At 45.8% G+C, this 14985-nt stretch overlaps 1 protein-coding gene across 4 annotated transcripts in view; it reads right to left on the reverse strand.

The window, feature by feature from the left end:
* usp47 (ubiquitin specific peptidase 47) overlaps positions 1 to 14985 on the reverse strand; it is a 226770-nt gene that overhangs the window by 90497 nt on the left and 121288 nt on the right. For all 4 annotated transcript variants that reach the window (XM_067994252.1, XM_067994250.1, XM_067994249.1 and 1 more), the window contains 2 exons: positions 10540 to 10635; positions 10309 to 10461 (listed from right to left, as the gene is read on the reverse strand). In XM_067994252.1, the coding sequence (XP_067850353.1) occupies positions 10309 to 10461; positions 10540 to 10635 (249 nt within the window). The remainder of the gene's footprint in view (positions 1 to 10308; positions 10462 to 10539; positions 10636 to 14985) is intronic.

Here is a 14985-nt window from a genome sequence, read left to right on the forward strand (position 1 = left end):
AAGAAGTATTAATCAGGAAATAGTCGGGGCATGTAATAAGGGAACAGCTATAATTATGGGGGATTTTAACTATCATATTAACTGGACAAATCAAATTGGGCAGAGCAGCCTTGAGGAAGAGTTCATTGAGTGCATCAGGGATGGATTTCTTGAGCAGTATGTAACTGATCCTACAAGGGGGCAAGCAACCTTGGACCTGGTCCTGTGTAATGAGTCAGGATTAATTAATAATGTCCTAGTTAAGGATCCCCTTGGAACGGGCGACCACAACATGGTTGAATTCCATATCCAATTAGAGGGCGAGAAGGTTGATTCTCAAACAAGCGTACTGAGCTTGAATAAAGGAGACTATGATGGTATGACAGCGGAATTGATTAAAGTGGACTGGGAAAATAGATTAAAGGGTAAGACGTTACATGAGCAGTGGTGTTCATTTAAGGAGTTATTTTACAACTTTCAAAATAAATATATTCCACGGAGGAAAAAAGGGTGTAAAAGAAATGACAGCCATCCGTGGCTAAGTAAAGAAATCAAGGATAGTATCAGACTAAAAACAAGGACATATAAGGTAGCCAAACTTAGTGGGAGGATAGAAGATTGGGAAGTCTTCAAAAGACAGCAAAAAGTAACTAAAGGATTGATTAAGAAAGGGAAGTTAGATTATGAAAAGAAATTAGCAAAAAATATAAAAACAGATAGCAAGAGTTTCTATAGTTACATAAAAAGAAAAAGGGTGGCTAAGGCAAACGTAGGTCCCTTAGAGGATGAGACCGGGAAATTAATGGTGGGAAACATGGAGATGGCAAAAATGCTGAACAAATATTTTGTTTCAGTCTTTACGGCAGAGGACACTAAGAATATCCCAAACACTGGACAAACAGGGGGCTCTACGGGGGGAGGAGCTAAATACGATTAAAATCACTCAGGAGATGGTACTTAGTAAAATAATGGGACTCAAAGCAGATAAATCCCCTGGACCTGATGGCTTACATCCTAGGGTCTTGAGGGAAGTGGCAGTAGGGATTGTGGATGCTTTGGTGATAGTTTTCCAAAATTCCCTGGACTCAGGAGAGGTCCCGGCAGATTGGAAAACTGCTAATGGAACACCCTTATTTAAAAAGGGTAGTAGGCAGAAGGCTGGGAATTATAGGCCAGTTGGCCTAACATCTGTAGTGGGTAAAATTTTGGAGTCTATTATTAAGGAGACAGTAACGGAACATTTAGATAAGCATAATTTAATAGGACAAAGTCAGCATGGCTTTATGAAGGGGAAGTCATGTCTGACAAATTTGCTTGAGTTCTTTGAGGATATAACGTACAGGGTGGATAAAGGGGAACCAGTGGACGTAGTGTATTTAGACTTCCAGAAGGCATTCGACAAGGTGCCACATAAAAGATTATTACGTAAGATAAAAAATCACGGGATTGGGGGTAATATTCTGGCATGGGTGGAGGATTGGTTATCGAACAGGAGGCAGAGAGTTGGGATAAATGGTTCATTCTCGGACTGGCAACCAGTAGTGTTCCACAGGGGTCGGTGCTGGGTCCCCAACTCTTTACAATCTATATTAACGATTTGGAGGAGGGGACCGAGTGCAACATATCAAAATTTGCAGATGATACAAAGATGGGAGGGAAAGTGGAGAGTGAGGAGGACATAAAAACCTGCAAGGGGATATAGACAGGCTGGGTGAGTGGGCGGAGATTCGGCAGATGCAATACAATATTGGAAAATGTGAGGTTATGCACTTTGGCAGGAAAAATCAGAGAGCAAGTTATTTTCTTAATGGCGATAGACTGGCAAGTACTGCAGTACAAAGGGATCCGGGGGTCCTAGTGCAAGAAAATCAAAAAGTTGGTATGCAGGTGCAGCAGGTGATCAAGAAAGCCAACGGAATGTTGGCTTTTATTGCTAGGGGGATAGAATATAAAAACAGGGAGGTATTGCTGCAGTTATATAAGGTATTGGTGAGACCGCACCTGGAATACTGCATACAGTTTTGGTGTCCATACTTAAGAAAAGACATACTTGCTCTCGAGGCAGTACAAAGAAGGTTCACTCGGTTAATCCCGGGGATGAGGGGGCGGACATATGAGGAGAGGTTGAGTAGATTGGGACTCTACTCATTGGAGTTCAGAAGAATGAGAGGCGATCTTATTGAAACATATAAGATTGTGAAGGGGCTTGATTGGGTGGATGCGGTAAGGATGTTCCCAAGGATGGGTGAAACTAGAACGAGGGGGCATAATCTTAGAATAAGGGGCTGCTCTTTCAAAACTGAGATGAGGAGAAACTTCTTCACTCAGAGGGTAGTAGGTCTGTGGAATTTGCTGCCCCAGGAAGCTGTGGAAGCTACATCATTAGATAAATTTAAAACAGTAATAGACAGTTTTCTAGAAGTAAAGGGAATTAGGGGTTACGGGGAGCGGGCAGGAAATTGGACGTGAAGCTGAGTTCGGATCGGTCAAGGCCCTGTGGGTGGCGGAGCGGGCCCAGGGGCTGAGTTCTTTAGATTTGTGGTTGGGATCAGATCAGCCATGATCTTATTGAATGGCGGAGCAGGCTCGAGGGGCCGATTGGCCTACTCCTGCTCCTATTTCTTATGAAAGATTGAACAGGTTGGGTCTATACTCATTGGAGTTTAGAAGAATGAGAGGAGATCTTATTGAAACATACAAGATTCTGAGGAGACTCGATAGGGTAGAAGCTGAGAGGATGTTACCCCTCATGGGGGAATCTAAAACTGGGGGGCACAGTCTCAGAATAAGGGGTCGCCCGTTTAAGACGGAAATGAGGAGGAATTTCTTCTCCCAGAGGGTCGTGAATCTTTGGAATTCTTTACCCCAAAAAGCTGTGGAGGCTGAGTCATTGAATACATTCAAGGCTGAGATCGACAAATTTTTGATCAGCGAGGGAGTCAAAGGATATGGGGAAAAGGCGGGAAAGTGGAGTTGAGGTAAAAATCAGATAAGCCATGATCTCATTGAATGGCGGAGCAGGGTCGAGGGGCCGAATGGCCTACTCCTGCTCCTATCTCTTATGGTCTAAAGCTGCTATATAGACGCAAGTTGTTGTTCATGCAGGAAATGAGGCTGATTTGGGTGCATCATGTTGGAAATGAGGCTGATTTGGGTGCATCATGTAGGAAATGAGGCTGATTTGGGTGCATCATGCAGGATCACAATGTATTTTTGTAAGCTTGCCTAAAAAGTTACATTATCCCAAGATAGGGGTGGGGTCGTTATGGTGCTTGGCTATCAACCCAATGGCCATGAGTTGGGTGGCAAGTTGTGGAATTGAATTCAATAAATCTGGTACTTTGTGGGCCTGCAGAAGGAGAAAAAATTACCATGAAAGCTGCCGGAATGTGGTAAAAACCCAACTGGTTCACTGATGCCCTGGCACCCCCTCCCAGTCTGGGATTAGATGTGACTCCAGTTCCGCGCTATGTGGTTAATAGAATCGCAGAATCATACAGCACAGGAGGCGGCCATTCGGCCCATCGTGCCTGTGCCTCCTCTTTGAAAGAGTTATCCGATTGGTCCCACTCCCCTTGGCGCCTTTCCCCAGAGCCCTGCAAATGTTTCCTTTGCAAGTATTTATCCACGACCCCTCTCAAAATTACCACTGAATCTGCTCCCACCACCCTTTCAGGCTCTTTTTTTTTTTTGTTGACTCAGAAGTGGCCGAGCAAACCTCTCAATTCTCAGAGTAACTAGGGACAAGCAATAAACAAGGTCTTATCAGCATCATCCTGGGGGAGTGGGGGTTTGTTTGGTGCACTAACCTGATGACTGCGACACAAGCTTATGGTCACAAAATGTTGGTTTGCAAAATGTGGCTTATTTTTGAAAGTGGTAGCTGAGAAAGCGACTCGAGGCTGAGGTGCCCGAGCACTGCATCAACGGCCCAATCTGCTTGGCTTTGGTGACAGAAATGCGTGAATTGGTTCGGCCATTACCCAAAGACCGATGACTCACAGCTACGCTATCTGGATATCCGACCAATTTTTTTTTCGCAGTTATCTCTCACCGATTTTAATCACTCTGCCATTGGCGGCCGTGCCTTCAGCTGCCTAGGCCCTGAGCTCTGGAATTCCCCCTCTAAACCTCTCTCTACCTCTCTCTCCTCCTTCAAGATGCTCTTTAAAACCTACTTCTTTGACCAAGCTGTCCCAATATCTCATGTGGCTCGATGTCAAATTTTGTTTGAAAATCGCTCCTGTAAAGCACCTCGGGAGGTTCGACTACGTTAAAGGTGCTATATAATTGCAAGTTGTTGTTGAATGCAATGCAGTAGAATTAAAATTGTTTGGAGTCAAAAATTAAAATTAAAAAACATACGTTACTGGCTGGCGTTTAATAGAACAGAGGCAGCAACAAATACAGCCAAACTTAACCCTGCTACATTCTTGATGGATATTTACAGTTTAGCTAATCCTCAGGGCAGCGTCCTCAGCCCAACCATCTTCAGCTGCTTCATCAATGACCTTCCCTCCATCAAAAGGTCAGAAATGGGGATGTTCGCTGATGATTGCACAGTGTTCAGTTCCATTCGCAACCCCTCAGATAATGAAGCAGTCCGAGCCCGCATGCAGCAAGACCTGGACAACATCCAGGCTTGGGCTGATAAGGGCCAAGTAACATTCGCGCCAGACAAGTGCCAGGCAATGACCATCTCCAACAAGAGAGTCTAACCACCTCCCCTTGACATTCAACGGCATTACCATCGCCGAATCCCCCACCATCAACATCCTGGGGGTCACCATTGACCAGAAACTTAACTGGACCAGTCATATAAATACTGCGGCTACAAAAGCAGATCAGAGGCTGGGTATTCTGCGGCGAGTGACTCACCTCCTGACTCCCCAAAGCCTTTCCACCATCTACAAGGCACAAGTCAGGAGTGTGATGGAATACTCTCCACTTGCCTGGATGAGTGCAGCTCCAACAACACTTAAGAAGCTCGACACCATCCAGGACAAAGCAGCCTGCTTGATTGGCACCCCATCCACCACCCTAAACATTCACTCCCTTCACCACCGGCGCACTGTGGCTGCAGTGTGTACCATCCACAGGATGCACTGCAGCAACTCGCCAAGGCTTCTTCAACAGCACCTCCTAAACCCGCGACCTCTATCACCTAGAAGGACAAGGGCAGCAGGCACATGGGAACAACACCACCTGCACGTTCCCCTCCAAGTCACACACCATCCCGACTTGGAAATATATCGGCCGTTCCTTCATCGTCGCAGGGTCAAAATCCTGGAACTCCCTTCCGAACGGCACTGTGGGAGAACCTTCACCACACGGACTGCAGCGGTTCAAGGCGGCTCACCACCACCTTCTCAAATGCAATTATGGATGGGCAATAAATGCCGGCCTCGCCATCGACGCCCACATCCCATGGGTGACCGCCAGGCAGAGTAAAAGGACTAGGCGGGTAGTGCAGGAGTCCCCTGGGATCATTTCCCTCTCAAATAGATATTCCGCTTTGGATATTGTTGGGGGAGATGGCTTATCAGGGTAATGCAGCAAGAGCCAAGACCGTGGCACCACGAGTGACTCAGCTGCACGGGAGGGGAGGATAAAGAATGGGACAGCAAAAGTGATAGGGGATTCCATCATAAGGGGAACAGATAGGCGTTTCTGCGGCCGCAGACGTGACTCCAGGATGGAATGTTGCCTCCCTAGTGCTAGGGTCAAGGATGTCACGGAGCGGCTGCAGGACATTCTAAAGGGGGAAGGTGAACAGCCAGAGGTCGTGGTCCATATTGGTACCAATGACATCTGCTTAAAAAAAAAGGGATGAGGTCCTGCCAGCAGAATATAGGGAGTTAGGAAATAAATTAAAAAGCAGGACCTCTCAGATAGTAATCTCAGGATTACTCCCAGTGCTACGTGCCAGCGAGAGCAGAAATAGGAGAATAGACCAGATGAATGTGTGGCTTGAGAGATGGTGTAGGAGGGAGGGGTTTAAATTCCTGAGGCACTGGGACAGATTCTGGGAAAGGCAGGACCTGTACAAGCTGGACGGGTCGCACCCAAGCAGAACCAGCACCAATATCCTTGTGTGGGCATTTGCTCGTTCTGTTGGGGAGGGTTTAAACTAGTATGGCAGGGGGATGGGAACCAAAGGACAAATTCAGACCAGGAAACGGGAAGTAAAAAAGCAGTTAGTGATGTAGTTAGTGACTCAGAAAGGCAAAAGAAGCAAAAGGTAAAATAGTGTTCAGCACAGGAATTTGACGGGGTTAAAGGGTATATACTTCAATGCAAGGAGTATTACAAACAAAGCAGATGAGCTAAGGGCACAGACAGACACATGGCAGCATGATATCATTGCGATAACGGAAACCTGGCTTAAAGAGGGGGATAATTGGCAGCTCAATATCCCTGGGTATAGAGTTTTCAGGCAGGATAGAGTGGGTGATAAAAAAGGAGGCGGGGTAGCATTATTGGTTAAAGAATCAATTACAGTTGTGAGAAGGGATGATTTGCTAAATGGATCATCAATCGAGGCCATATGGGTTGAGCTAAGAAATAAAAAAGGGGCAGTCACACTACTAGGAGTGAACTATAGACCCCCGAATAGCGAAAGGGAGATGGAAGAATAAATATGTAGGCAAATTTCTGCCTGCAAAAATAAGAGGGCAATAATCGTAGGGGACTTCAACTACCCGAACATCAACTGGGATTCAAACAGTGTGAGGGGCACAGAGGGCGCAAAATTCTTGATCGGTGTCCAGGAGAACTTTTTTAGCCAGTACGTGACAAGCCCAACAAGAGGGGATGCAATTCTAGATTTAGTCCTGGGAAATGAAGATGGGCAAGTGGGTGAGGTGACAGTGGGTGACCATATTGGGGATAGTGACCACAATTCAGTTAGTTTTAGCATTATTATGGAAAAGGACAGATTTAAATCAGGAGTAAACGTTTTAAATTGGGGGAAGGCAAATTTTACAGAACTAAGAGGTGATTTGGCAGAAGTGGACTGGACACAACTACTTGAGGAGAAATCAGTGGCAAGCCAGTGGCAGGCACTAAAAAGTGAAATTCTACGGGTACAATGCAGACACGTCCCCTCAAAGAAAAAGGCTGGCACTGCCAAATTTAGAGCCCCCTGGTTGTCTAGAAGTGTAGGGGGCAAGATAAAGCAGAAAAAGAAAACTTATGACTGTCACAGAAAACTAAATACTGCAGAAAACCTAGAGGAGTATAGAAAGTACAGGGATGACGTAAAAAAGAAAATAAGGAAAGCAAAGAGAGGGCATGAAAAAATATTAGCTAGCAAGATTAAAGAAAACCCAAAGATGTTTTATCAGTACATTAAGAACAAGAGGATAGCTAGGGAAAAGGTGGGACCTATCAGGGATGATAAGGGTAACTTGTGTGTAGAAGCAGAGGATGAATATTTTGTCTCCGTATTCACAAAGGAAAGGGATGATCCGGACGTAGTAGTTAAAGAGGAGAGGTGTGAAATATTGGATCAGGTAAACATAACGAGAGGAAGTACTGGAGGGGCTGGAATCCTTGAAAGTTGATAAGTCACCAGGACCGGATGGATTGTTTCCCAGGCTATTGAAGGAAGCCAGGGAGGAAATAGCGGATGCTCTGAGGATCATTTTCCAATCCTCACTAGATACAGGGGACGTACCGGAGGACTGGAAGACGGCAAACGTAGTATCATTGTATAAAAAGGGTACGAGGGAAAGGCCAAACAATTATAGGCCGGTCAGTCTTACCTCGGTGGTGGGCAAACCATTAGAATTAATACTGAGAGATAGGATAAACTGTCACTTGGAAAGGCATGGTTTAATCAGGGATAATCAGCATGGATTTGTTCAGGGAAGGTCATGCCTTACAAATCTGACTGAATTCTTTGAGGAAGTGACAAGGAGGATTGATGAGGGTAGTGCGATGGATGTGGTCTACATGGATTTTAGTAAGGCATTTGACAAGGTCCCACATGGCAGACTGGTCAGAAAGGTAAAAGCCCATGGGATACAGGGAAATGTGGTGAATCGGATCCAAAATTGGCTCAGTAACAGGAAACAAAGGGTAAAAGTCGATGGATGTCTTTGCGAATGGAAATCCGTTTCCAGTGGTGTGCCACAGGGCTCAGTGTTGGGTCCCTTGCTGTTTGTGGTATATATTAATGATTTGGACTTGAATGTAGGGGCCATGATTGGCAAATTTGCAGACGACACAAAAATTGGCCATGTAGTTGATAGTGAAGAGGATAGCTGTGGACTCCAAGAAGATATCAATGGGTTGGTGGAGTGGGCGGAAAACTGGCAAATGGAGTTCAACCCGGCGAAGTGTGAGGTAATGCACTTAGGGAGGGCAAACAGTAAAAGGGAATACGCAGTAAACGGGAATATATTGAGGGGGGTAGAGGAAGTGAGTGACCTTGGAGTGTATGTGCACAGGTCCCTGAAGGTGGCAATACAGGTAAATAAGGTTGTGAAGAAGGCATCCGGAATGCTCTCAGTTATTAGCCGAGGTATAGAATACAAAAGCAGGGATGTAATGATGGAACTGTATAAAATGCTGGTAAGGCCACAGCTGGAGTATTGTGCGCAGTTCTGGTCATCACATTACAGAAAGGACGTAATTGCTCTGGAGAGAGTGCAGAGAAGATTTACAAGAATGTTGCCAGGGCTTGAAAATTGCAGCTACGAGGAGAGATTGGATCGGCTGGGGTTGTTTTCCTTGGAGCAGAGGAGGCTGAGGGGAGACTTGATTGAGGTGTACAAAAGCCCAGATAGAGTAGACAGGAAGTACCCATTTCCCCTAGTGGAGAGTTCAAGAACTAGAGGACATAGATTTAAGCTGATTGGCGGAAGGATTAGAGGGGACATGAGGAAAAACTTTTTTACCCAGAGGGTGGTGGGTGTATGGAATTCACTGCCCGAGTTGGAGGTAGAGGCAGGGACCCTCAACTCCTTTAAAAAGTACCTGGACCTGCACCTAAAGTGCTGTAAGCTGCAGGGCTACGGACTGGGTGCTGGAAGGTGGGATTGGAATGGGCACCTGGTTGTTCTTCGAGCCAGCGTGGACACGATGGGCCGAATGGCCCCCTTCTGTGCTGTATCTTTTCTATGGTTCTATGAATGAATAAAACAAAAATTTGCTGTGGCATTGGAGCATAGTTGTGACGGCAGGAACCTTTTAGCCTGCTGCTCGGGTAATCTCGATGGGGAAATGAAATTACTGGGACGGATCAGAACAGTGAGTATGTTTCTGAGGTCAACCAGTGTTTCATCGCTGTTGGGTGAGGGGAATTTTTTTGTACCTCTAACAGTCTGGATGCCCTCAACATTGGGGATCTTTAAATGTCCCCGTGTGTTTTTTTGTGGAAGCTCCAAATCATTAAACCAACATCACAAACAGGTCATCCGGTCATTATCTCATTGATGATTGTGGGATTTTGCTGTGCGCAAATTGACTGTCGTGTTTCCAACATTACAACAGTGACTGCACTTCAAAAGGACTTCATTGGCTGTAAACATAGAAACATAGAAAATAGGACCAAGAGTTTTGGGCCTGCTCCGCCATTCAAAACGATCATGGCTGATCGTCTAACTCAGTACCCTGTTCCCACTTTTTCCCCATATCCCTTGATCATTAAGAAATATATCTATCTCCTCCTTGAATACATCTAATGACTTGGCCTCCACTGCCTTCTGTGGTAGAGAATTCCACAGGTTCACCACCCTCTGAGTGAAGAAATTTCTCCTCATCTCGGTTCTAAACGGCATACCCCGTATCCTGAGACTGTGACCCCTAGTCCTGGACTCCCCAGCCATCGGGAACATCCTCCCTGCATCTAGTCTGTCTCGTCCTGTTAGAATTTTATATGTTTCGATGAGATCACCTCTCATTCTTCTAAACTCTAGTGAATATAGGCCTAGTCGACCCAATCTCTCCTCATACGTCAGTCCTGCCATCCCAGGGATCAGTCTGGTAAACCTTTGTTGCACTCCCTCCATGGCAAGGACATCCTTCCTCAGATAAGGAGACCAAAACTGCACACAATACTCTGGATGTGGTCTCACCAAGGCCCTGTATAACTGCAGTAAGACATCCCTGCTCCCAAAGCGCTTTGGGACGTCCTACGGTCGTGAAAGACGCTATATAAATGCAAGTCTTTCTTTCTTTTAGTGCATTCACTTTTATGATTTTTGTTCTACTCCCCTTCGAGCCTCTGCAATTGGAAGCTGAGTTGCGTCATTGGGAAGGATCAGTGCTTTGAAACTGTTCTATCGCGTCTAATAAGTGGGCCGTCAGCATTATTGCATGTACCTCCTCTTCCACATCTATGAAAGGACTCATGTCGAGCTCTGCTGGAAAGGTCATCCGGTCATTCAGTTTAATCCTGTGCATCGTGGTGTAGTCGAAATCAAACCGTTTCAGCTGCAGGGTCAGTAAATACGGGAAGTGCAGGAACTTGAGCCCCTAAATCAAGAGAGCCGAAGTCAAGTTTTGTACATTTAAACAAAACACTGGCCAGTTTTCATCACTCAAACTATTTACCTTGCGCGCGTCACACTTTTTCTTGCAGCGTTCACAGAAATATTGGTTGGGGCCGTCCAGGGTTTCGGGCTGGACAAATGCTTGTAACGCTTCTTCCTGGTGTGAGAACATGCAAAATAAATAAATACATTATAGGACCCAACCAGTTGCAACATTTTTCTACATACACTTCAAATCTCACACTCTTCCATCAATAAATTGAGGTTTCTCAGATGATGGGAATAGATTGCATTCGTGTAGCCAACTTGTTTCAACTAAATAGGCTAGGGAGGATCAGAGGACAACAATTTAAACTAGGTTAGATGTTAGGTGGTGGTTCTTTTCCCACAGAATAGCAGGCCTGTGGAACAGGCTGCCGGCTCGTGCGTGAACGCTGATTCACTAAATTCCTTCAAGCGAGAGCTGGACCTGTTTCTGGCTGGGACGGAGATCGCCTCGTACAAGAGGTAGGTAATGAACCCCGTCAATCGGGGCCAGAGTGATCTCCTAAGGGGGGGGTCAGAGAGGAATTTTCCATATTCCTTTTCCCTAATTGGCCTGGGTTGTTGCCTCTCCCAGGAGGTCACTCGGCTTTCGGGTGGGGTGGGGAGCGTCTGCATCGTGACGCACAAGGCATCGTAGTTGTGCGGGAGGGACTGGATGGACCAGAGGGCCTTTTTGTATGTTCATATGGATCAGCCCGAGGTAATATCGGGCCTGAACAGATATCCTGTGGGTCTCAAGTTTGATTCTTGGCAGGACACCGGGCAGGACTGTCGTATGAGGAGAGATTGGGTCGACTCGGCCTGTATTCACTCGAGTTTAGAAGAACGAGAGGGGATCTCATTTAAACATATAAAATTCTGACAGGGCGAGACAGACTGGATGCGGGGAGGATGTTTCCCCTGGCTGGGGGGGGGTCCAGAACGAGGGGGTCACAGTCTCAGGATACGGGGTAGGACATTTAGGACTGAGATGAGGAGAAATTTCTTCACTCAGAGGGTGGTGAACCTGTGGAATTCTCTACCACAGAAGGCAGTGGAGGCCAAGTCACTGAATATATTTAAGATGGAGCTGGATAGATTTCATGGGGTATGGGGAGAAAGCGGGAACATGGTATTGAGATAGAGGATCAGCCATGATCATATTGAATGGCGGAGCAGGCGCGAAGGGCCAATGGCCTACTCCCTGCTCCTATTTTTTATGTTTCTATGTTCACAGTTCTGGTCACCACATTACAGGAAAGATGTGATTGCACTAGACAGGGTACAGAGGAGATTTACGAGGATGTTGCCGGGACTGGAGAATTTTAGCTATCAGGAAAGATAGGGTAGGCTGGGGTTGTTTTCTTTGGGACGGAGGAGGCTGAGGGATGATTTAATTGAGGTGTATAAAATTATCAGGGCCCTAAATAGACTGGGTAGGGAGGACCTATTTCCCTTAGCAGAGAGGTCAGTGATCAGAGGGCACAGATTTAAAGTCATTGGTAGAAGGATTAGAGGGGAGCTGAGGAGAATTTTTTTCCTCCAGAGGGTGATGGGGGTCTGGAACTCACTGCCTGAAAGGGTGGTAGAGGCAGAAACCCTCAACTCATTTAAAAAGTACTTGGATGTGCACTTGAAGTGCCGTAACCTACAGGGCTATGGACCAAGATAGAGGATCAGCCATGATCACATTGAATGGCGGAACAGGCTCGAAGGGCCTACTCCCTGCTCCTAATTTTTTATGTATCTATGTTCACAGTTCTGGTCACCACATTACAGGAAAGATGTGATTGCACTAGACAGGGTACACAGGAGATTTACAAGGAAAAGGACAAAGATAGAACAGGAGTAAAAATTCTCAATTGGGGAAAGACAAATTTTACTAAGCAAAGTGATTTAGCAAAAGTGGACTGGAAACAGCTACTTGAAGGTAAATCAGTGTCAGAGCAGTGGGAGGCATTTAAGGGGGAGATAGTGAGGATTCAAAGCAAATATGATCCCACAAAGAAAAAGGGTGGATCTGCCAAATTTAGAGCCCCCTGGATGCCAAGGAGCTTACATGGTAAGATAAGGCAAAAAAGAGAAACTTATGTCAGACACAGAGCTCAACACCACAGAAAGCCAACAGGAGTATAGAAAGTACAGGGGTGAAATTAAAATGGTTAGGAAAGCAAAGAGAGGGCATGAAAAAATACTGACAAGTAAAATCAAGGAAAACCCAAAGATGCTTTATAAACATATAGAGAGCAAGAGGATAACTGAGGAAACAGTAGGACCAAAAAGGTGGATAGCTCTTCTTCGGCCGGCACAGACACGATGGACCGAACGGCCCCCTTCTGGACCGTAGCTTTCTATGAAATGATCTTTTGATCACTAAGGATCAACTCAACGCAGTTGGTGGCATTCACGCGATTAAGAGGCTGTGGGCTCAAGTCCCACTACCACTTCAGAGAAGAGAATCGTAGAAAGGTTACAGCACAGAAGGAGGCCATTCGGCCCATCGAGTCCATGTCAGCTCCATGCAAGAACAATCCAGCTGGTTCCACTCCCCCGCCCTATCCCCGTAGCCCTGCAAGTTTTTTTTCCTTTCAAGTACTTATCCGGTTCCCCTTTGAAAGCAATGATTGAATCTGCCTCCACCACCCCCTCGGGCAGTGCATTCCAGATCATAACCACTCGCTGGGTAAAAAAGGTTTTCCTCATATCGCCTTTGGTTCTTTTGTCAGTCCCTGGAATCATTCTAGTAAATCTCTTCCGCACCCTCTCCAAGGCCTTCACATCTTTCCTAAAGTGCGGTGCCCAGAACTGGACACAATATTCCAGTTGTGGCCGAACCAGTGTTTTATAAAGGTTCATCATGACTTCCATACTTTTGTAGTCTATGCCTCTATTTATAAAACCCAGGATCCCGTATGCTTTTTAAACCGCTTTCTCAACCCGCCCTGCCACCTTCAACAATTTGTGCATTAAACCCCCAGATCTCTCTGTTCCTGTACCCCTTTTAGAGTTGTGCCCTCTAGTTTATGTTGCCTCTCCTCGTTCTTCCTACCAAAATGTATCATTTCGTATTTTACTGCGTTAAATTTCATCTGCCACGTGTCTGCCCATGCCGCCAGCCTGTCTATATCCTCTTGAAGTCTATCACTATCCTCCTCACTGTTCACTACCCTTCCAAGTTTTGTGTCATCTGCAAATTTTGAATTTGTGCCCTGTACACCCAAGTCCAAGTCACTTATATCAAGAAAAGCAGTAGTCCCAGCACCGACCCCTGGGGAACATCACTGTACACCTCCCTCTAGTCCGATAAATAACCATTCACCACTACCCTCTGTTTCCTGTCACTTAGCCAATTCTGTATCCATGTTGCTATTGCCCCCTTTATTCCATGGGCCGCAATCTTGATAAGCCTACCATGCGGCACTTTATCAAACGCCTTTTGAAAGTCCATATACACCACATCAGCTGCACTGCCCCCTCATCTACCCTCTCTGTCACCTCATCAAAAAAAAACGTATCAAGTTAGTTAAACACGATTTGCCGTTAACAAATCTGTGCTGGCTTTCCCCAATCAATCCACCCTCGTCTAAGTGACCGTTAATTCTGTCCCGGATTATAGTTTCTAAAAGTTTCCCCACCGACCGAGGTAAAACTGACCGGCCTGTAGTTGCTGGGTTTATCCTTACACCCTTTTTTGAACAAAGATGTAACATTTGTAATTCTCCAATCCTCCGGCACCATCCCCATATCTTGTTTGGAAGATTATGGCCAGTGCCTCTGCAATTTCGACCCTTAACTCCTCTCAGGAAGCATCCCATCTGGACCAGGTGGCTTATCTACTTTAAGTACAGCTAGCCTCTTCTATATCAATTTTTAGCCCATTTGGTATCTCAAACTATCTCTTCCTTTGCTGAGGCATGATCTAGGCTGACACTCTAGTGCATTACTGTAGGAATGCTGCATTGTCTGAAGTGCCATCTTTTGGGTACGATAGTGCCTGCTCAGGTGGACGTAAAAATCCCAGGGCGTTATTTGAATAAGAGCAGGAGCGTTCTGGCAAAATGGTCACCAACCTGAAACATTAACTCTGTTTCTCGCTCCACAGATGCTGCCTGACCTGCTGAGTATTTCTAGCATTTTCTGTTCTTATTTCAGAGATCTCTCAACGCCCGGCTAACATTTGCCCCTCAACCTACATCACCGAAACAGGTTAATCTAATCGTTTCTCTCATTGCTGTTTGTGGGATCTTACTGTGAGCAAGTAGCCAACACGTTTGCCTACATAACAACAGTGAGTACATTTCAAAAGTAATTTATTTGCTGGGACCTCCTGAGGACATGAATGGCACTATATGAATGCAAGTCTTAGAATCATAGAAGTTTACAACATGGAAACAGGCCCTTCGGCCCAACATGTCCATGTCGCCCAGTTTATACCACTAAGCTAGTCCCAATTGCCCATGTAACTGTCCAAATGCTTTTTAAA

This window comes from Heptranchias perlo, chromosome 12 (assembly GCF_035084215.1).
Source record: "Heptranchias perlo isolate sHepPer1 chromosome 12, sHepPer1.hap1, whole genome shotgun sequence".
NCBI classification, from domain to species: domain Eukaryota; kingdom Metazoa; phylum Chordata; class Chondrichthyes; order Hexanchiformes; family Hexanchidae; genus Heptranchias; species Heptranchias perlo.